The 23,169-nt window shown below is 38.9% G+C and overlaps 1 protein-coding gene across 2 annotated transcripts; it reads right to left on the reverse strand.

Moving 5' to 3' along the window:
* Positions 1-9,153: 9,153 nt before the first annotated feature.
* gpr142 (G protein-coupled receptor 142) lies at positions 9,154-19,049 on the reverse strand. Of its 2 annotated transcripts, none has more exons than XM_017701854.2 (3): positions 18,879-19,049; positions 12,155-12,309; positions 9,154-11,652 (listed from the first exon to the last, which is right to left on the reverse strand). In XM_017701854.2, the coding sequence occupies exons 2-3, from the start codon at positions 12,291-12,293 to the stop codon at positions 10,697-10,699; spliced, it is 1,095 nt and encodes a 364-aa protein (XP_017557343.1). In that variant the 5' UTR covers positions 12,294-12,309; positions 18,879-19,049; the 3' UTR covers positions 9,154-10,696. The 2 variants fall into 2 exon arrangements, with proteins under 2 accessions (XP_017557343.1, XP_017557352.1); XM_017701863.2 differs by lacking the exon at positions 18,879-19,049 and adding an exon at positions 12,581-12,605.
* Positions 19,050-23,169: the final 4,120 nt, after the last annotated feature.

Here is a 23,169-nt window from a genome sequence, read left to right on the forward strand (position 1 = left end):
TCTCTCTCTCTCTCTCTCTCTCTCTCTCTCTCTCTCCCTCTCTCTCTCACGCCCGTGCGCGTGCGTGCATGCACGTTGCCGCGAGAACGCGCCGTGTGTTCCCGCTTCACCGGCGCAGCCCAGCAAAGTTAACATGATAAAAAAAGGTTCTTCAATAGAATCTATTAGGAACATGGGTTTTCTTTATGCTCAAATGGTTCTTTGCATGTTGAAATGGTTCTTCTGATTGATGGGGATGGTGTTGTTCTGTAAAGCCATTTGGCTCTAAACAGCACCAAAAACGGTTCTTCTGATGTTATAAACTTGAACAATAGAAGATGTATAGAACCGTTATTAAAACACTCTATATAAAATCACCTACAGCACATTCCCCATCAATCTGAAGACCCATTTCATTCAAAGGGCCCTTTAAGCGTCAAGTGGTTCTATATAAAAAACATGGTTCTAAATAGACCTCTTGCCTTTACTAAATAACCACTGGAGAACCATCTGCTTTAAGTGTGTATCTTAACACTATTTAACAATAAATTAAATTAGCTTGTATAAACTTAAGTAAACTTCATCTATCGGAAATTGTTAACACACACCAAATCATGACGTGCTGTTTATCTGGTTATTAGTAAGTCTTATAATGTTAACAGATAAAGTCTTACTGCTCAGATAAATCACCCTAAAATGACTCTCTCGGACTTTTGCACAGAACTGTCTGTAGGGGTGTTGCAGGGTGCAGTGACTGGACATTAAGTTTAGTTTAGTTATTTGAGTTCAAAACTGTGAAATAAGAAGAGATATTAGGCCTAATTGTGTCCAGAATGAGTAACAGACCTGTAGATGGTGCTAAAATGATTGAGAAAGCTGTTTAACATCAGGAATCTAATAAAATTAACATGTCTGTGCCTCATATTTGAAACGTAAAATGATGTCTCAGACATATAATATAATATAATATAATATAATATAATATACAAATCTCAGTATATTATTTGTCACTTAATAACTTGTCTGATGTCTATCTTATAGTAATTTAAATCTACACTGACTAATATTCAGTAAAATAACAGCAGTAGTAATATGACAAATCATTCCAAATATATATGTTATGTTTTGAATTCGAGTATACAGTCATATCCAAAAGTTTGGGTGCCCCTGATCAAATCATGCTTTGTTGATTTACTAAGTGAAAAAATAATTGAACACGTTCTCTACAGTAGAACACACTTCTGCTCATTTTAATGCACAATTACTGTTTGCTTGCCTAATTTAACACAAATAAAAATAAAGTGAAAAAATAAAAAGATAATAAATAAAATAAAACGTTATGGCACATATTTCATGTTTAATTTTTTTTTCAAATATGTTAAACCCAACAATTCAAGAAACTGTGCACCAAAATAGGCTTACAAATATATTTAAGTTTGTTCCCTGTAGTGGATACATGAACTTACTCTCAATTAGAAAGTCAACAAAACATGTGCTTTCACCAAGGACAGTACATTACACACTGTTAGAAATAAAAGTTCTGTGCAGGTGCTTTTTTCACTCATCAGTGTTCAAACTATGTAAATATTCCCTCAAAGGTACGACACTGGTTTTAAGGTCCAATTGTGCACCTGAAGATACTTTGTATCTTTTCATAACCGAATGCTTTAAAACAGGAGAATAAAATAAAGGCCTGGACATGAGACGGGGGGCGTGGATTCAGTACAACTTAGAACATATACTTTCAATGGATTATGGTACAATTGTGTTCCCTGATTAAAGGTACTGAGATGTACCTTTGAGGGTCCAACACCAGTGACAAGAGGGGCACCGCCCCAGTGATAGGTGATTCATCTGAGATTGTAGATATCCAGCAATGACAATATATCAGTTAGAGGTGAAAGGTCCACATGTGCTTGAAGAAAAGTAGATTTTGCACATGATATTTACACGTGTTCATGCAATATGAAGTTCCAGTCAGAACGACAATGATGTTTAAACACATGACAATGATATTGCAGATGTGCTGTTTTCCACTCTTGGTTTGCTGATATTCTGCTGATAGGAAATCCAGTTTCCTGGTAACACAGTATCTCTCCCACAGACATGCTCATGGTAGTGTTCTAAGTACAGTAATGTTTCTGAAAATTTGTTTTGTAGAAGCTTCAGGCCTTGAAACACATCCTTTTCCTGATAGATATAATGGAGAGTCATGCTTGCATTTGTGTGGTGTAAATTCCACTGAAAAGGCATGATATCAACGAAACAAATCAGTTTCCTTGCCAGCACTTGCATTACATTGTTCTACACAGCACTGACAAACAGTGAAACTTCAGGAACACAGCTGAGGTTGTGTTCCTGTTACACTGAATTAATGTGCTGTAATTCTGGTGTGAAGGAAACGAATTAGTAATGCAATAACTGATCATGACTCACCCTCTAATTAGTGAATTCAGATACTACACCCATTGCTGACCGAGCTGGTCAATTGCACGCAGACAACCTCTATAATCTCCATAGAAAAGTAAGGGACTCTCTGGAAAGTCTGCACTTAGTCACCATGCCCAATGCCAAGCGTCAGCTAGAAGGGGTATAAAGCCCCCCCAGACATTGTGCCACTGCATTCTCTGGAGAGATGGTGCTCCATCCAGTACCTTTGTGATGAATTGCAGAGGACTTTGTGATCCAGAACTAATAATACAACATTAGCAGCTCAGCTCACTAATGCTCTTGTGTCTGATTGCAATTCAGTGGTGGTTTGTCATTGAATTTCCTATCTGTGCTCTAACCCTGGGCGATTTACAACATAAATGGGCAGAAAGCGCCACCTGCTGGTAAACAGCAAACTGCTTCTTCTTGTGAATTTGCTTTTGATAAATCTAGTTTACTGTTGGACGTTAGAAGTCAAGCCATTATGATCCTAGAAGCCTTACAGATTCCTTCCCATGCAGTTATTTGCCCATTTGTCTTGTATAATGCCAACATGCTTCAGAGCCAGTGTTTAGAGAGCGATAACATTATTATTCGAATAAACACATAAAATAATACTTGACATTTCACAAAGTCTTTTTGATTCTAATTAGTTTTCAGCATATATTCTCAGGAATCTTTTTCCTTTTTTGGTGATGCTTAATATAGCTAAAGCTGCTAAATGAAACAGGACAGTGTTGCCATTTTGACTTCACAGTATCTCCTTCTGGGTGGCTTATTCATGTGAACTAAATATTTAAATGTGTAAATAACTACATATTTACATGTGCTTATATATATATATATATATATATATACACAATTATATGTACTGTGACAGTATGTGTCTGTTTATGTACCAGTACGTGATCTTAGATCTGCAGATACTGACCTTCTGTAAAATACAGAAACCATGAAACTGAGGAGCTCAATTCTGTCTTATATTAGACAGTCAAGCTCAGTGCTCACTTTTAAGAAGCATCTAAAAATGTGTCTCTAACTCAGAATTGAATTAAAATACTATGTCCTGAGGTATTTATTTTTTAATTTGATATGTCATTTTCTTATATCATTCTAAATGAATACTTATAATTTCTTGTATTACTGTTTAACTTTATCACCTGTCTGTGAGGCATTTTGAGCTGCCACCAGCATAAAACTTTAACTTAACTTTAAGTTAAGTGATACTTATTAGTCCCACAATGGGGAAATTTTACCTCTGCATTTAACCCATCCATGAAGTGAAACACCACATACACACTAGTGAGCACACACGCACTAGGGGGCAGTGAGTACACTTGCCCGGAGCAGTGGAGATATGATTCTCTGGTCAGGATGCAGTCAGGAGGTTCTTAGCATGATAGGATTTTGCCTATTAGGGAAAGAAAGAAGAAAAAGAGCTAAAAAGGAACCTGAAAACTGTAAAAAAAAAAAAAAAAAAAAAAAAAAAAAAAAATATATATATATATATATATATATATATATATATATATATATATATATGATATGTGTGTGTGTGTGTGTGTGTATAATATATTAGATTTTTATTGTTTCTTACTATGCCATTTTTCATAAATGCACGCACACCGGTCAGGCATAACATTATGACCACCTCCTTGTCCATTTTATCAGCTCCGCTTACTATATAGGTGCACTATGTAGTTCTAAAATTACAGATTGTAGTCCATCTGTTTCTCTGCATACTTTGTTAGCCCCCTTTTTACCCTGTTCTTCAGTGGTCAGGACTCCCATGGACCCTCACAGAGCAGGTACTATTTGGGTGGTGGGTCATTCTCAGCACTGAAGTAACAAAGATGCGGCGGTGGTGTGTACGTGTGTGTTGTGCAAGTGGATGAGACACAGCAGTGTTGCTGGAGTTTTTAAACACTGTGTCCACTCACTGTCCACTCTATTGGACACTCCTACCTTGTTAGTCCACCTTGTAGATGTAAAGTCAGAGATGATAGCTCTTCTGCTGCTGCACAGTTTGTGTTATGGTGCTGTGATTGTCGGACACAAATTTGTTGGTGACTTTAAACATAACCCATGGCATATTACCACCACCTTTATTGATAATTGTCTGTAGATAGAACTGTCTATAAAGGCTACATTTCATGTTGCATTTCACTCAGACTGACCGTTCTCACAGTGTGAGAACAGAAATCACTTTGTCCATACACAACAGTCTATTCAAATGTACAATGTGAGTTACCAAAGAACACATTTTTTTGTTGAAAGGCAAAGATGAGGAGCAGGGATCAAAACTATGAAACATGCTTTACTCACAGCTGGAGATAAGTGCTTTTCTGATGTGGAACAAAACGTACTTTTTTCCACGGAAGTGCTGCTTGATTCAAGGTAACTAATGTAGCATAAGAAACTAATGCACTTAATTTAACATCAGCCAGCTTAACTGTTAAAGTACATCACACTTATTTACATTAACAACTAATTAAATTCTAGGTAGGTTATTCAGAATTATATCAGAATCAGTAGCTGCAAGTACTCAAAACATCTATGTATACTCAGTCTGAAAAAAATGGTACTGGTGCATCACTGGAAAATATATTGTATTACATACATATATACATGTAAATACGGAGAAATACATGCACATATGCAGATGAAATATATGTCATAGTCTTCAACCCCTTAAAATCCCAGGCTTTTTATATGCTAAGGCTTATTAATCAGTAACTACAGGCACTTCAATGCAAACTGGTTGAGCTATTCTTAGGTTATAGAAGTGAGTAATAAAAGTTTGGCTCTGACCATTAAAGGTGATAAAATTTACATATCTGTCAAACATATATGGAAATATACTACAAACTGGACACATATTTTGAATAAAATATGGAAATATATATCTTTTGCAAACGGGAGACTAATGTAATGCTACATAGTCCATAGGCCTTACTGAAATGGACTTTTCTATTTTAAAGAGTTTAAACATTGTGGTAGCATAACATGTGTCTTGTATTATATTTTATTGTGTTTTAGTACTAAATGCATCAACCTTTTTTAATTTTTAAAATCAGTGACTGAACGCATACGCAACTGTGTATAGAAAAGAAACATGTACCACAGAATCATGTAAACATCACCATGTAGGCCACATTTTATTCCCCACAGAAAAAGCATGCAGGTGCCACATGTCGTTTACATGGGCTCATTTTCCAGCTTAGCGGATGTGTGTTTGAACATTACATTGCGGAGTGCGCATTTACAGAGAAACAGCTGCATAAAGTGCATAAAATTGGAACTGGGTCATTGCACAAATGCAGAGCAAACACAACACTGGAATAAAATGTGTCTTTTTTTCATTAAGGTCATTAAGGTAGATTAAACAATGTTAAATGTCACTCTATACTGCTGGACAGCTCTTCCATAATACATAATATCAAAAACATTACCATCAACATTGTAAACAGCACATGACAAACTCTGTAACTTCATATCAGTGGCCACACTCAGAGGCCGCTTCAGCAATGATGATTCTTTTGCTGGGGTCTTTATCAGAGTGAGACAGCAGTGTTTTTTGTGCGTACTTGTGAATCTGCTACAAAGATAGAGAACAAGTGTAGAGTACAGTTAGCCCACTACTTACTACCGTACTTAAAGCAAAAATGTAATTCGGCAGTCAATCAAACAAAACATATTTGGTGTCCAAAACTGGCTTCTTTAGATGTGCCCGTGGAACTGGGACAAATATAGCTCAGTCTCAAATGTGAGGTTAAAACTGATAGAACAAGACGGCTACTAGCGCTCTTTTTAGCCAGGCAATGTACTTTTGTTCATTTTTGTGGATAACAGTATGTCATACAGTGTGAGAAATCACATAAGCAGGTCTATTTAAGATTTCTTAACAACTTGATATGGTTTAATGTATTAAGATTAAGGCATGCAGTTTTTCAGGGATGAACCACAATTATTAGAGCTAACCTTCAGTTTGGGCCATTAACACCAAAACCTCTGTGCTATAATGCTAATTTCTGCTTGCCCGCATAAATATATTGTGGCCTCCTAGATCAAACAGAGATATTTGAGGAGGTAGGTGTCAATGAAAACTGAGACACAATATTATTGGTTAATAATACTTTTATACCAATTAGAAAACATTTCTAAGGAAAGTAAAAGTCACACATCTGATCCAAGATTATCAAGAAATAAGAAATTAACTGATTTGATATGCTCAATAATGCTTAATATGACCAGGAATGTAAAAGGAGTAGTTTGGTGAGTAAAACATCTATATTCCAGTTTAGCAAATGTGTTTGGTGTTTTAAATGCTGAATCAATCAATTCGGGTTTTAGCTACACTCTTACAAAGATGGTACTTCATGGGTCTTCAATAAGGACAATGGTTCTGTATAGAAGCATGAACACTCAAAGAACCATTTGCATGATAACATGCTTCTTTGCATGTTGACATGGTTCTTTAGATTGACAGAGAGCATGTTGTATACGATTCTGTTGAAAAGGTTTCTATATAGCACCAAAAATGGTTTTGCTATTGCATACAGACTTGACATACTCAACAAAAGCAGAACCCTTTTTACAGAACCATATACAACACATTCTCTGTCCATCTGAAGGACTATTTCACCATGCAATGGACCATTTGAGTGTTCATGGTCCTATACAGAACCATTGTTTTTACAAAAGAACCCTTGAAGAACCATCTGTGTCAAGCATGTAGGAGCACATATGTTCAAACAGCCTAATTTGTCAGAAACTAGTGAATCGATTCAGTGAATCTAATTAAAGCAGATTGTCATTGGTCATAAAGTCAAGGTCTAATCATCGATCTATCCAGTCTGCTTCCAATCCACTCTCTTTTCCTTTATCAGTTCAGTGAAGATCGGACTCCTGTTGGCCTGGACAATGACAGGAGCCCTGCGACTCTGATAATGAGCATTTTTTAAGTGGCGTTCATGTTGCAGTCATACAGTTCTACAACATGCAGTTAATGATATCACAGTAGTCACTCTATCCAGTTTTAGCATGACCTGTTTTGTCTGTGATCTTAATGGGTTTTATCTGATGAAAACTGTGTGCTGAGAGTCAGCATGGTCTTTGGTGTGTTCAGTGGAGAATATAGAGTGTTTGCAGAGTGGGGGCTTCACTCCTGACAGTCCTGAACACATCCCCCCACTGAAAGCCTCATCGAGTCCTATTTCACCATGAATAAACAACAGGGCTGGCAGATGCAGTTTGCTTACGGGGGGAGAAAACGCCAGATCATCTCTCTCTGCTCTGCCAACCGTGCACACAAAAGACCTGATGTTGTGTAATTTAGCCATGCAAAATACACCACAGCTGAGACACATACCTGCCTGGAATATTCCACCTCTGATCTGTCCCTTACTCACAGACTGGAGTGAGTAATATATGGCATCTGCAAAAACGACCACCCCTCCTTTATTACATCTCCAATCAAAACGGCCTGCAAGTTATAACATTTTTAGGAGATATTTTTGCAGGGATTAATTATATGATAAACTACTTGCATAAGCAAAGAGAAAATCTATAAAAAAAGTGGATGACCCAGTAGACCACCAAAACTGTCACCATCAGGTAAACAACGCTTAAAAGGAGAAAATCAAGATCCAGATCTAAAAATATCCAGAGATGTTTCTGAAATGGAACAAAAAGAAGATCAAATCAGCAAATCAAAGATGCTGCTATTGTTTTTAAAATAATGGACTGTCAACTCCAGGGTCCAGACCTCACATTTCTGCATGTGTTTTGGATTATTTGGATTTTCAGGAGCAGAGAATGCATCCAACTTCTAAGACTGAACTTTGGAGGTGTGGAAAAATATCCTTGCTGACAGTATCATAAATGACCCCTTGGTGTTTGGGGTCCCATATTGGCTGACTACTTCAGCATTGACTGGCTGCATTGGTGCATTATCCTGGCCATAGTTACAGTTGCCAGGCTGTGAAAGACCAGATGGGTGAGCCAGTTTGAGACCCTCCAGATTTTTTATTTTACTTGCAGATTTCTTTGAAAAACTGAAAGCCAGTCTGATAAAAGGAATTGAAGCTATAATAAAGAGTGCACACTTTAAATACTGAATAAAAACTAAATTATATTTAATTGTTGAGGCTTCTGTGTAATTCTCTGTGTTTTTCCTGATGCTGAAATTATTAACTTATAGGCCATTTTGACTGGAAATTAAATAAAAGGATGGTCTACTTTGCACAGGACTCTAGATTTCATGACTATATATTTTCTGATTTGTTAAATGATTCTGTAAAATCAATTAATTATAAATAAATGAAAGGTGGTCTCTGGTTTTAGCACAGCATTTTATATCTTATCTGATCAAATCAAATCAAATCAAATCAAATCAAATATAATATAATATAATATAATATTATAATAGTATTCAAAGGTTTGGAATCAATTGTCAACACTATCCATCCATCCATCCATTTTCTAAGCCGCTTCTCCATCAGGGTCGCGGGGGGGTGCTGGAGCCTATCCCAGCAGTCTTCGGGCGGAAGGCAGGATACACCCTGGACAGGTCGCCAGTCCATATATAATATAATACACATTTATTAATGTAATTACTATTATCATTTCTTAGTAAGTTATCCAGATTTGACCACCATTTTTCAAAAATAAGGCATTATGTATATTAATTTTATTATATGTCATGAAGCTTTTACAGATATTTTAGAATCATCTACAGCTCTCTTCATCATTCAGGACATTCATAAAAATGAAATGTTTTAATACTTTTTTTTTAGGGGCCTAATCCGTACAACAGAAAAACTCATAGACCTAGTCATGCCACTTTATCACTGTAGGAAGGAACTATGTGTCTGGAGATATAATGAAGTTTGGAATGTGAAGGAATCCGATGGGAATGTACTGTATAATTCACATGGATACTGTGATTATGACATGAAAATGACAAAAGCAATCAACAAAGAACAAAAAACACGATGTTGCCAACCACTGCCTGAGTGAATTCACACAGTGACAAAAACAACATCAGGTCAACATCTGAGTCACAGCCATTTATGTCAAACATTAAGTCACAAAACTCATAATGAGCTAAAATACGTCTGAGTTTTTTAGAAATAAATACTGTATGCTGAGGTATGAATGTCCATGCCAAAGAAAGAGCAATAGACAATGACGAGGATGTAAAAAATAAAAACAAACAAACAAACAAAAAAACCACACACTGCTCTGGAGTTGATGAAGGTGATGGGCATGACTGGAGACGAAGCGGATGACTGGCAGCTGTCCATCAGTGCTCTTGGACACTTAAGAAAAGTGCTGTTGTTGTGGCAACGAGTGAGTGGACTTCAAGTTTATTTGGTCTTTTTTTGCATTGCAAAATTTGGGAGAGTGGGAACCTCCTGGCCGCAAATCAGATTTTAAGGTGGTCATGCTGGTTTTCCAATAAGCATTAAAGAAAGGATTATATTAACTAAATGGATTCCCAGTCACAGATGGCTTAACACCTAGACCAAATATGTCAAACAGGGTTTCTCTGGGGCCACAGCTCTGCAGAGATTAGCAATTTCCCTTTTCTTATGTCATGAATTCCGTATAAGAAGGCCTTTGCCAGTTAACTGATGCAAGGCTGTCATGCACCTGCACCGTTTTGACCACCATGGAGTTTCATGTTGTACAGAGCTCACCAGCAGGAACTGACCCTCCTGCTGCTGCTGCATAAACTCAAAGTATCTAATTAACCAAAGTATCTAATTAACCATTGAATTCTAATATTTTATATTAACGCTGTTTGCTATCTGATGTCAACCAGAGGAAGATGGGTTCCCCTTTTGAGTCTTGGTTCCTCTCAGGATTTCTTCCTCTTGCTCTTAGGGAGTTTTTCCTTGCCACTGTCACCATTTGTGACGCTCATGGGGGCTTGGATACAGATTTTTCTGTAAAAGCTGCTTTGTGACAGCAGCTGTTGTAAAAAGCGGTATATAAATAAACTTTAACTTGACTTGACTTGGCTAGATTCTGACATGTGTGTTATACTGCTAGCTTTAGAATAGTGGCGCCTCTGATTGTTGCAGAGCTATGACCCAAAAGGAACCGAGTTTGACACTTCTGCTTCTGTACAAAATTAAAGAGACTGCATCTCAGACTGCAATGTTGGCTGATTCACTACATTTGGGTGAAAACTATTCCTTTAAGGACAGTCCCAGTACCCCAGTAAACAACATGAGAGGTAGAAGGCCTTCTTGCAGTTCACAGTCTGACAGGCCTGGTGCTATGCAGTGATATCTGCACTGAGAGCTGATAGTGGGGTGGCATCTCTGTGAGAGCGCTTGGCGTTGCTGGACAGAGAAGAGTTGGAAGTGTTGGCAGAGACATGCCGGTGGTGGAAGGATCTTGGTGGGTGCAGTGGCGCCCCCTTCAAGAGCAGCACATCCCTCACCGCTCCTCTGAAGGGCTTGCTGACAAAGCAGTAGAGGAAGAAGTTCACAGCAGTGTTTAGCATGGCTAGCATGTTTGCCAGGTCGTAAGCTAAGTGCACACTCCAGTCCCTGTGAACAGACGACACGTAGAGGTGATAGATTACCACGGCTGTCCGTGGGGCCCACAGCACTGTGAACACAGAAGTGATGGCCAGCAGCATTGCTGTCGTTTTCCCCAGCCTCCCTGCAGATGCCCGCTGCTGTCTGCTGTCCTCCTGGCGCCTTTGCTGGTGCTGGCGCCTACGCAGTCGCAAAATGATTAGCGAATTTAACACCAGAAAGATGCTGCATGGCAGGAAGTAGATGATGGTTACATGGACCCAGATGAGGGTGGAATCCAGGGTGTTGGGGGGGCTGCTGACCCTCCACACATCTGACCACCAGAAGAAGGGCACACCAGATGCTAGAGCCAGTGTCAGGACGACGGTAATAATGCGTCGTGCCCGGGCTGGATAGCTGATCTGCCGGTGGAGCAGAGGGTGGCACAGGGCAACATAACGATCGACGGTCAGTGGAACGGTGGCCCAAATGGATGCATGGTTGGCAGCAAACTCCAGTGCGCTGACAGAACGCAACAGTACCACAGGAACATCACGGTGGAACACGGCGGTCTCCAGTAGGAAGCCCACAAAGATGATGAAGAGTTGACTGAGGATGTCCGAACCAGTCAATGCAAGCAGGTAGACATACAGGGCCTTTTGAGTACGGGCGGCCAAGCGGGACAGCGCCACCAATGTCAGGATGTTTACTAGGAGAGAGAATGAGAGGAATGAGAGGTGACACTAAAATGTACAGTGGGACAGAGCCACCAATGGCTGATCACTAATGAGCATGGATCAAGGTAATAAACCTGCAATCGTAGCATCTGCACATAGGTATGAAGGAAAACTATGGACCATCTGGGATGCTCTGCTCTGGCCCTTCTTCAATGGCCAGTTTCTGATCACAGAGCTGCTCTTGGTTGAATATTTTTGGGTGGTGGTCCACTCTTACCTAGCAGCAACACTGCCATTTGCAAAAACCTTAACAACACTGATGTGTCAGGTACACTCATACCAGCACCTCACACACTACCATGTCAGTGCCACTGTTGTATTGAAAATGATCCACCACAAAAATATAATACGTATACAAGAGTAATCCTGTGGTTAGAAACTGACCAATGATGAAAAGAGAAGAGGGCTCAGACAAAATAAGCAGCAATGTGTTCTAATGTTTCATCAGTGATACGAATACCCATGTGCCCTTACCTGGAACTCCCACACACAAGAGAATGCTGTAGTAGATGACAGGGATGTAGCCGAGTACACACTCCGACCTTTGGTACTCATCTGCGCTTTCCTCTTCTTCTTGGTGGCTAGGCACCGTGCCATTATGCCAGGTGATCATGGCCCTTAAGATCCTCCTGCAGCAAAATAGATGTTGGGTTAGAGCACATTAATGCAATATGAATTTATATTCTTGAATGGCCTACATACCTCATCCTTTTTCCTTTTTAAACAGCTATCTAGAGGAAGTCCTCATTGATAGATCCCCTTTGATAGACCTCATTAAAAGCTCAGAAACCTGTATGTGGGCTTACATTCTCATAACTGCTTAACTTACAGAATTTACTTGGTAACTACTATGAAATGAGTAAAAGGCCTCCCGTTACCATCAATCACTGTTTTACCTACCAGATGTTTCTTTTAGATGATCTTAGTGTCTTTGCGGACAAAATGGTAGGGCACTTCTAGCCTCCATAACTTCAGAACAGTTTAAGGTACAAACATGATCCACATATAAGGACATTCAGCTGACCCTTACCTAACTAGCAAGCACAGCATCAGTGAATAATTTGGCTTGGAAAATCACCTAAAATCCTGATATTATTGCTCTGCTTTTTGGCCTTCAAATTCCAACAAAGGGTTAAAACAGAGACATGATTCACACACCAGATCATTCATCAAACTCTAAATCCCAGTTGCTACTGTTATATTACTTGTGACAAGTATTACTATAAAATTTACTATATCTAACTCGGTCTCTCCAAAATAACAAAAAGCACCAAAGTTCTAGGGTTTTATTAAGCTTCATTTAAAAACTACTTGAAGCATAACTGCACGTGTATTTTATCTGGCACAGCCAAGAGGAGGATGTGATCTCCTTTTGAGTTTTGGCTCCTCACTGTGGTTCTTCCTCAAACTCATAGGATGATTTTTTTTTTAGTTTTAGTGTTTCTCCTTCATGCACTTAGAATGTTTTTCCTTTTAAGTCTTGGTTCTTTGCAGTGGTTCTTCCGAATTCTCTAAGGGGTTTTTCTCTTTTGAGTTTTGACTCCTCTCAATAATTATATTTCATGCTCTTAGAGAGTTTTTAATTTTTAGTCTTTGATGCAGTCAGTACTGCTTCATCATGCACTTTAGGAGTTTTCTTCTTTTGACTTTCAGTTCCTCTCTATGTTTTTCCTTTATACTCCTACAGAATTTTCCTTTTGAGTCTTTGTTCTTTTCAGTCTGTTCTTTTTCCGCATTTCTGGACAAGCTGCTTTTTGTTACTTTCAACATACCATATGGTTGTAGTATGAAAAGAAACTGTATGACTGAAGGGTGGGAGAGAACTCTGAGAGAACTCTTGGGCTGGAGTTTCTGGCCCTTATTCATCAAAGTTGGGTAAAGAGCACAGATCTGGCTGGCTTTAATGATGTATAAACTACTCTGCGTCCCAGTCATGAAACTTTCATATGATGTGGAAACAAGGGAAGATTTGAGTGAAATATTGAATCAATATGGTTTCAGGTTGTTAAAGTTTTACACTCAAATTTACACACACTGGTTCCTACCAGATGATAATTTGATCATACAGATACACCAAAGATGAACAGATCATACAGACACAACAAGGGCTGATGTCTCATTTACAAATCGCTATTCAAATAAAGGTGAATTAGCTGGTGGATTAACAGCATCCGCTTTTTGTGACTCCTACACAACTCTTCTAACTACACTGCATTCACTGTGTAGTTTCCTTTATCTGAGACATTCTTAATTTCAACATCCTTAAACTCATAATAAGTTCATGTTCACTTAGCAAAAGGCTGTGTAACATTAACACAGAGATGAAATAAACAGAGTCATTAAGATTTCAGCTGTGCAGAGCAGAGTGGAGAAAAGCTAATGGTTTCAGGAAGGCCATCTCTTTAGACCAAGCTATTGTTAATGTCACAGGAGAGCCTGGTCTGGCAAGGCTCCATCAGTCACTTAGAGACAAGATCCTGGCACAAGACAAACTCAAAAGACCTGAAACTACTCTTATTTTTTCTTTTTTTCCCCAACTCTGTATATTTAACCTAGATTTCACAATACTTGCCTCCTCTTGCCCTTTATTGTATGGACGTCATACATTGCAAGCGTTTGTTTGCTTTTCGCACTTGACCCAATAAAGGAAACTGCGCTAAATTATACCCAGCCTTGTGTTATCTTATTTTAGCCCGGATGAAAATCTGGTTGTGCGAATTTCTCCTCTTTGGCAAGACGTATTGATAAGGTCATATGGAGCTTCTTGGAGCCAGGCATACAGCATGTAGTGCTGGTTAAGGGTCTTTGATTATAGCAATGAAGAGCAGTCATTAAAATTGAACTGCACCAAATGTAAAGGCAGTTTATTCCCTCTTGCTGACACACAAGCAGTATATCACCAGGATTTATGGTCATAATGAACATAAATGCATGCTGGGGGGAGCCCTTTTTCCATAGATGGGCAGATTCTCAAAGAGCACGAGAGTCAGATCAACAACGATCTGTTTGCTGTCACCTCATAATTGCTGTCCTGACCCTGCCAGCCAGGGTGAGAGGGTTACTAGCGACTCATCTTTGAGTAAATGTACTTAACTCTCAGTTCACAACACCAGTGAACTGTACATGACCCCAGATCTTCAAAATGAATAAAAAATAAGAATAAAATAAGAAGCAAATTTGGCTACTGAAGAATTTTATCAACAAAAGCAGGCAGTCTCTGATATATAATTTATGGACAGAGAAAAGAGTCGTCATTAATGTGACCATCAATTTATTGACCAGATGTCCAGAATTGGTCATTCAGGTACAGTTGAACAGCTTTATGTGACCTTCAGCTGTAATTCCCTAACAGTGTGGAAAAAGAAAAATGAGAATGGTCTCATGCTTTCACATACATATGTATATATAATAATTTAAATAAATGTATGTCCTAAAATTGTTTATCCTAAAGGTTTGTGAGTCAAAGTCTCACTAATAGCTAATATTCAAAATTGCTGTGTTTTTTAGGCTTGTTATGATTAAAGTAAATCAAAGTCAAAGGTGTGTATCTCAACCAACTCCAGATGGATTCCAAGCAATGGCAATATTGATAAATTCAACCTATTCATTTAAGTGGTTTAGAATTTACAGTTCATGAATGGATATTCTATATATATATATATATATATATATATATATATATACACACACACACACACCAATTTTCAAATATATATGTAAATATGAACATTATATATATATATATATATATATATATATATATATATATATATATATATACAGTAATCACAATACAGATGACACAGTTGTCAGTATAGGAGGCTCCCTCAAACTCTGAATGATGTATCGTATTGTGATCTTTTTGCTATAGCCCCCATGGATTAATGTGTAGTAGAGAAATCCAGTGTTCTGTCAGGAGACTGGTGTCCTTGAGTGCTTTAGAACTTTAGTAACACAAATATCACACATTTGAAATGCTGAGGGGTTGGGGGTTTCAGGGTCTCTCAAGAGGAAGCGACTGATCTGAGGCAAGGAACATTCTCTTGCATGCAGCTACTTGTTACAGTCTATTCCTGTGGGAAATCTTGTGAGAATGCAGCTGGCTCACTTCTGAAAATTACGTGAAATCTATCTATCTATCTATCTATCTATCTATCTATCTATCTATCTATCTATCTATCTATCTATCTATCTATCTATCTATCTATCTATCTATCTATCTATCTATCTATATGTATCTCTCTCTCTCTCTCTCTCTCTCTCTCTCTCTCAAGTAACAAGTAACTCGAAAGTAGTAAAGAGTAACTGTAGCGAGAGAGATAGATAGAATTCTAACACATAATTATTCAGAAGTGAGCCTCATGATGAGAGACAGAAAGCAGTTCAGCTGCATATACAGGCAACATATCCATGACTCTAAAATACAAACAAATGGTTCAATAGGTCAGATTTAAATTACACCAAAGGCTTTACTGTGTGTGTATGTATTTCCTAGTAGTATCTTGGTAGGCTTTTACGATTAGAGTCAAACTACTAGTGCATTATTAAAGTTCCCATCAGTTGACGAACTATTGGGAATGTAGGGACGTGCAGGATAACTGGGACAAGATGTTTAGTGTGTCATTAAAGTTCGCAGTGTGGCTCGCAGTGATGGACAAGAGCGATGTTTTTACATGTGGAGCCCCAAGCCTGAGAGCATCCATGCAGAGTAACGCTATTTAAACAGGAAAGCAACATCACGAACATGGGAAAAACAGCCCAAACAAACATAGCACAAGGGCTCAGGACCTTTGTTGGAAGTTCCTTTGGGAACCACTCCAAAGCTGATGTTGGAGCAAGTATCATGAATGCCAGTCATCTGCAAAGCCTGTAATGACATTAAAGCCTAATGCCACCACGACTAACAATACACTGGAAAAGGACACCAGCCAATATGAAGACTCTCAAATTTCCTCCTATACTTTTAACACTGTTTCATGCTGTGAGCAACCACTGCTATTGCCCTGGGCCTGATCTGTGAACCAGCGTGTGTGAATGGGACAAGGCCAGAAGGAGGCCTATCTTTAGTCCTTCTGCTCTCAATTATTCATGCTGAGACTGAACACCTGAAACAATAGCCATGCTCAAGGGCAATGGCATATCCATACAGTCCTTATCATTACTGATTATAGTGATAAGAGAAGAAGAGTGCGTAAGAGAGAAGGAGTGAGTGACTTAAGGTTTCATTGTGGCTGCAGTGCAAACTCACATGAGTTCTAGACACATATAAACTACACACAGTGCTGTGCAGAAATCAGAGACAACCCTTATTTACTTATTTGCCATCAAACCAGCCATTAAGAACAATTTATGTATTTTTAATCATCGGGAAAAAAGTAGAAAACATATTTTAATGGACAGGCTCTAAATGACATATTGTATTTAGAATTCAGTGTGTTCACACTTTACCTTTATTACGGCTTTCATTCTTTTGGGGAGAGTTGTTGTTAGTTTTTATAGAAATCTGCAAGGATATCTTTCCACACCTCTAGAGTTCAGTCATAGAAGTTAGTTGAAATCTCTGCTTTTGATGATATCAAACATACTCATGTTGAACTCTGGGGTGGCCAGTCCACTGTTCTGAGAACACCAGCAGCTTGTTCTGCAGATGTTCTTCTTTTTTGTCTATTTCCTTTTCTCAGTGATGTTCTTCTTGGCAGCTTTCAGACCCATAGCACTGATTTGCCATCTCACAGTGGAAGGATGGACAGAAACACCTGTGGATGTTTTCAGACCTGAAGCAGCTTGATTGTCTCCTCTGTCTCAAAGATGAAAGCTTTAAGTGCTGTATAACTGGGGACAGTGTTACTGTCTACCAGATCTTAGTTCTGAGTTATCAGTTGTTAGGAGTGACATTTTGCTCTGTAGCTTTTAATCATTTGAATGTTGAGCTTTTGAATGTTTTCCTTACTTTCCTTTGACTTTCTCTTTCCTTATGCAATTGGATTATCTTATATCTAATCTCAGAATTTCCTGAAAAATGAAGAACTTGTTCTTAAAGGCCATTTTGACTGTATAAACAGTGATCTGTGGCTTTTGCAGAGTAGTGTAAATTTCCAAGTAACTCAGCACAAACACCCAAAGAAGCGAAGGAGTGAAATTCCCTAAAGGTGACCTATGGATTTCCTGCCAGTCCTCTGCTGGACATTAAGAGGACATAACACAGGAGATGGACGCTGGGTGTCCAATGAGCATCCGATTTTCAGCACAAATCACTCCAGTGAAGTCTGCATGTTTTTAAAGCCTTTTGGTTGGAGGATATAAATAAAAGGCAGGGAGGAACATGGGTATAAATCAATGTCTAGAATAAAAACCCCTCATCATGTTAACTCTTACATGGTCAGTTTAGCATTGAAAAAGGGACAATGAATGGAAAATAATCACAAATCTACCTTTATATAAATGTTTTTAAAAATGAGCTACTTGCCAAACAAAAGCTTGTTTTCTCATCCCATCCTCTCATTTCAGAACATAATGTCCCATAAAACATTCAATTGATCTGTTCCTTTTATACTTCCACAAGAAGGAATCATGCAAGCCTATTCTAGCAAGGAAAGCACATTTTTATTAACTGACCAGTATGAATTCTGCATTTATTCAGCATTAGAAGACATCTTGTAGATTTGTTCCTTACTTAAAAATCTCCCATCAGTGAGCAGCCAAGACAACCTCAACTAACTCTAACTCTGATTAGTGTAGCCTCTGAAGAGGAGGTTTTTTTCACACATAACTATAGGTTCCTAATGGTTTCTAATGGTTCTTTTTCAGCAAGGCAGGCAAAAGGCCTGTTTTTTCATTCCAACCTCGCATTTCATAATATAATGTCCCATAAAACATTCAACTGATCTGTTCCTTTACTACTGTTCCGGTCTTCAGCATCAGTTTTCTGGACTAAAACAAGATCTCACCCTTTGCCAAACATGATTTCCACTCTACACTTCAGGACTAACATTAATCTGTGTACAGAAAACTGTCCCTTGAAGTCGTAATCTACCATGTGTACCTCCGAGTCAAATATTTAAGAAGACATTACTGTCTTATGTACATGTAACAGACCTGCCTTTGTAAAATAAATAGCCCTGCAGGGGGGAAAATATTTGGACCCAGTCTGCCTAAGAGCAAAAAAAGACTGATGCAGAGACAGGAGAGACGCTCTTACCCTTAGGGCTGCACGCTGGTCCCCATCTGTGGGCTCAGCTAGGCCCGTTCCTCTGCTGGGTTTCAGAGCCCTATCGCCCGATTCCCAGCCCTGGAGTCCTGCAGGAGGAGGAGGAGGAGGAAGAAGAGAGGGATGGAGAGCAGAGGAACTCAAGCAGCAGGAACATCACTGCAGCTGGCCAGCCAGAGAGTGAGAGAGCAGAGGAGAGCAGAGGAGAGGAGACGGGTGAGAGAGCTAAGAGGGAGGGGAGAGAGATAGGAACTGGAGGGAGGGGTGAGAAGTCAGGCTGATTTCCATTAAGAAAAAGAGGGGAAAAGGGGGTGAAAAGAGAAAAGATAGTAATACAGAAATGGCAAAGTAATTTGGCTTTTTGTCTTATGGGTAAAAAAATGCTTGACTTTTTCCTCTGATTTTTTCCTTACATCAAAACATATAAAAAATAATTAATTTGTGATTTATAACTCATTTGCTGAACAGGAAACTAGAAAATGTGCCATAACTTTGCATAGGCTACTGTTTATGTGTATTATTATATAATTTATATATTGTCACTGTCCAAAGAAAAACATGCATCTCTATTTTAGGTCCTTTTTATTTTGACATGACAGTTTTCTTTTACATTGTGTATAATTGTGCATTAATTAAATAATTTACTTATTTTCACTTATCAGATAATCAACAGACTTTCAGATAATCAACAAACATGTAATTGACCGGGGGTGTAAACAAACAAACAAACAAACAAGCAAACAAACAAACTATATATATATATATATATATATATATATATATATATATATATATATATTTGTATTATATGTATGTATTATAATTTATTTTATATGGCTATTTATTTGAGGTTCAATAAGCTTCTATTACGTTTTAGCTACATTAGCCAAATGTGTTGGCTTTCGGGGTAAGTCATCAGTCCTGTACAGTTGATTTGGACCTGTTTCTTTAAGTGAACGCTGTAGGCGTTAATGGGGTACCAGAATACTGTAGGTGTGAATTTAGCACTGTGAATTTTGCTGTGTGAGCTCCTTCAGGCTGTGAGCTGAATGTAAATTGGACTATATATAGCCAATGTGTATGTGTGCATTCATTATACTTCAACAGGAAGGAATTATACAAGCTTATTCAAGCAAGGAAAGCACATTTTCATTAACTGACAACTACAAATTCTGCATTTATTTAGCATTAGGAGATGTCTTGTAGATACATTCCTTACTTTAAACATCTGTCATCTGTGAGCAGCCAACACAAAACCTCAACTAACCGACTCTGATTAGTGTAGTCCCTAAAGAGGAGCTTTTCACTTTTAGCACTTTTAATGCAACAGTTTGGCTTATAATTTTCATCTTACTGTGAAATTTTTGCTTTCTTCAGTAAACATACTGCTATCTACAGTATAATGAACAAAAGTACACCCTGCTGAAATAAACAAGGAACCATTAAGTGTTTCTGTTGGTTCCTGAAGATTTTGGAATGTGTTTTGACTTTTGTCTTTTTTGTGTTTTGATATCACCCTGATGGTTTAGCAGGTCACCAATGGCTGATTCTAAATGCATTTGATGGTTTCCTAAAAGCACATAAAAGGGTTCTACAGGAAAATAGTGGTAAACCATTAAGCCAATTCCTAATGGTTTCTAATGGCCTTTTTTCAGCAGGGCAGGTAAAGTTCATTCTTTGAGGCAGTTGTGCAAACTGTTTTTTTAGCTATTTGATGATGTCATACAGTTTCAGAAACCACATTAGCAAGTCTGTTTAAGATTGATCAATGATGATTATGTGATTTGAGGCAAGCATGATAGTTTAGTCATGCAATTTGCATGATGCAAATTGCATGACTGTGTGTCCGACATGGTTGTCTGTAACACAGGGGCCCCACAGGGGACGGTGTTATCACCGTTCCTCTTAACCCTGTACACTGCAGACTTCATGTACGACTCACCCAACTGCCACCTACAGAAGTTCTCTGATGACTCAGCGATTGTCGGCCGCATCACAAATGAGGACGACAGAGAGTACAGAGAACTGATTCAGGACTTTGTGGACTTTGTGTCTGCGGAATCACCTACAGATCAATGCAGGGAAGACCAAAGAACTGGTGGTGGATTTCCACAGGCGCACACATCCCCCTCCAGCAGTGAACATCCAGGGAACGGACATTGAAAGAGTGGGCTCCTATAAGTACCTGGGTGTGCACCTTAACTGTAAACTGGACTGGTCAGACAACACAGCTGCACTTTACAGGAGAGGACAGAGCAGACTCTACCTGCTCAGGAGACTGAGGTCATTTGGAGTGCAGGGGCCACTCCTGAGGACCTTTTTCGACACAGTGGTGGCATCAGCCATCTTCTATGGAGTGGTCTGCTGGGGCGGCAGCATCTCCACTGCAGACAAGAAGAAACTGGACAAACTGATCCGGAGGGCCGGCTCGGTCCTAGGGACTCCTCTAGACCCAGTGCAGGCGGTGGGAGAAAGGAGGATGCTGAACAAGCTAGCATCCATGCTGGAGAACGACTCCCACCCCATGCGTGAGACTCTGGCAGCACTGGGCAGTTCCTTTAGTGACCGGCTCCTTCACCCCAAGTGTGTGAAGGAGCGCTATCGCAGGTCCTTCCTTCCTGCTGCTGTGAGACTGTACAACCAACACTGCTCCCAGTAGACCACATACAATACAATATACACTTGCATTCAGAATGCGAACATTTTTCATTGTGCAATAGGCTAAGTGCAATACAGATTTATATGCAACTCTTATTTTATTTTATTATTATCCTTATTTTGTTGTAAATAGTCTAGAGATTTAGCTTTAATTTTTATTATTTATAATGTTGATAATGTTTGTACTGTTTCCTGTTTCTACTACTGAGTGCCTTACACCTGTTACTCTGCTGCTGCTGTAATACTGTGAATTTCCCCACTGTGGGACTAATAAAGGATTATCTTATCTTATCTTATCTTATCTTATCTTATCTTATCTTATCTTATCTTATCTTATGCTATGGTGTACATAGGTTTTCATTACTTCTTAACTACATTAGCCTTGTTGATCCGATCAAACCTAAAGAAGCACGCCTTAGACCTCAAACATGTCTTGGCTAACCGAGGGCATTTGAGTTTGACGGAGAAAACTTTAAACTTGAATATTGACTCAACCATCATTTTTATTTGGGAAAAAGCAGACTGTAGTAGCAGAGCAACTGGTGAAAGTCTCAGCCATGTTGGTGTACCATTGTTGTGACATTTTGTAGTCTTGCTCAAGCCTCTGTCTGAATTTAACCACTGTATTGATACACTGTATCTCCAAAAGTAATATATTTTAAAGTGCACTCATTTTCTGACAAAGGCATTGCACACACGGCGTGTATAATTGCCATAGAAAAGCACTGACCAATTGAGCCTAAAGTCAGCATGTCCAGTGCCAAGCATTTGATAGAGAGCCATGATGAATAAGCAAACAAGGCAGATGAGATGGCTGGATGCAGTTGTGAATGCATGAAGATGCTGAGAGCACAGCGGAATCCGCAAAGATGATTGAAGACAAACACAGCAGGGAAACTATGTTAAAGCCACATGGGGGGGGGGGGGGGTGCAGACTATACAAAGACTGAACCCTTTGAAGATACCTGACCACAGGAACTGTGAGTAGGGTTATACAGCCTCCCAGCCTTGTGCTGTGGAGCTGAGGAACTTCGTTCTCTGGAGTAGTGGAGCTCCCTCTAATACTTTTGGGATAAGGTCAAGCAGAGACAAAGACAATGTGCTACAACTAATATCACAGCTATAATCTTTAATGGCTTTATTGTGCACACCAATTATACATTCACAGCACTGCTGGAAAAAGGAAAAAGTAAACAAATCCTTAGATGTGAATTGGTCTGACCTTTTTTGGTAGCAATAGCTTCAAGCATGCACCTCCAGTAGCCACCCTGACATGATCCTGTAGAATACCTTGATAAACCTGGGAATTAATTTTCCCTTGATAATGTTGTCAAGTCTAGGCCCCAGAGGCAGCCACAAGTCATGATGCTCCCTCCACCATACTTCACTGTTGGGATGATGTTTTGATGTTAGTATGTATACATGTTATAGTATGTATGGTATGTATATAGTGGCCTTTTTATGCCACAAACCATTTTCCCAGTACTGTTTTGGAGTGTCTAGGTGCTCTTTGGCAAACCTCAGTACTGCAGCGATGTGTTTTTGGAGAGTACTGGCTTCCTCCGTGATGTCCTTTAATGGTGAGCATGCCTGTTCAATGATTTTCATATGGTAGACTCATGAA

This window comes from Pygocentrus nattereri, chromosome 13 (genome assembly GCF_015220715.1).
Source record: "Pygocentrus nattereri isolate fPygNat1 chromosome 13, fPygNat1.pri, whole genome shotgun sequence".
Classification (NCBI taxonomy): domain Eukaryota; kingdom Metazoa; phylum Chordata; class Actinopteri; order Characiformes; family Serrasalmidae; genus Pygocentrus; species Pygocentrus nattereri.

What these genes read in the sequence shown, in the direction of transcription:
- gpr142 (XM_017701854.2), bottom strand. Translation starts at nt 12,293, where the DNA reads ATGATCACCTGGCATAATGGCACGGTGCCTAGCCACCAAGAAGAAGAG. An exon ending in CTTGTGTGTGGGAGTTCCAG is followed by an intron (nt 11,653 to 12,154) that starts GTAAGGGCACAT and finishes TCTCTCTCCTAG; the next exon opens with TAAACATCCTGACATTGGTG.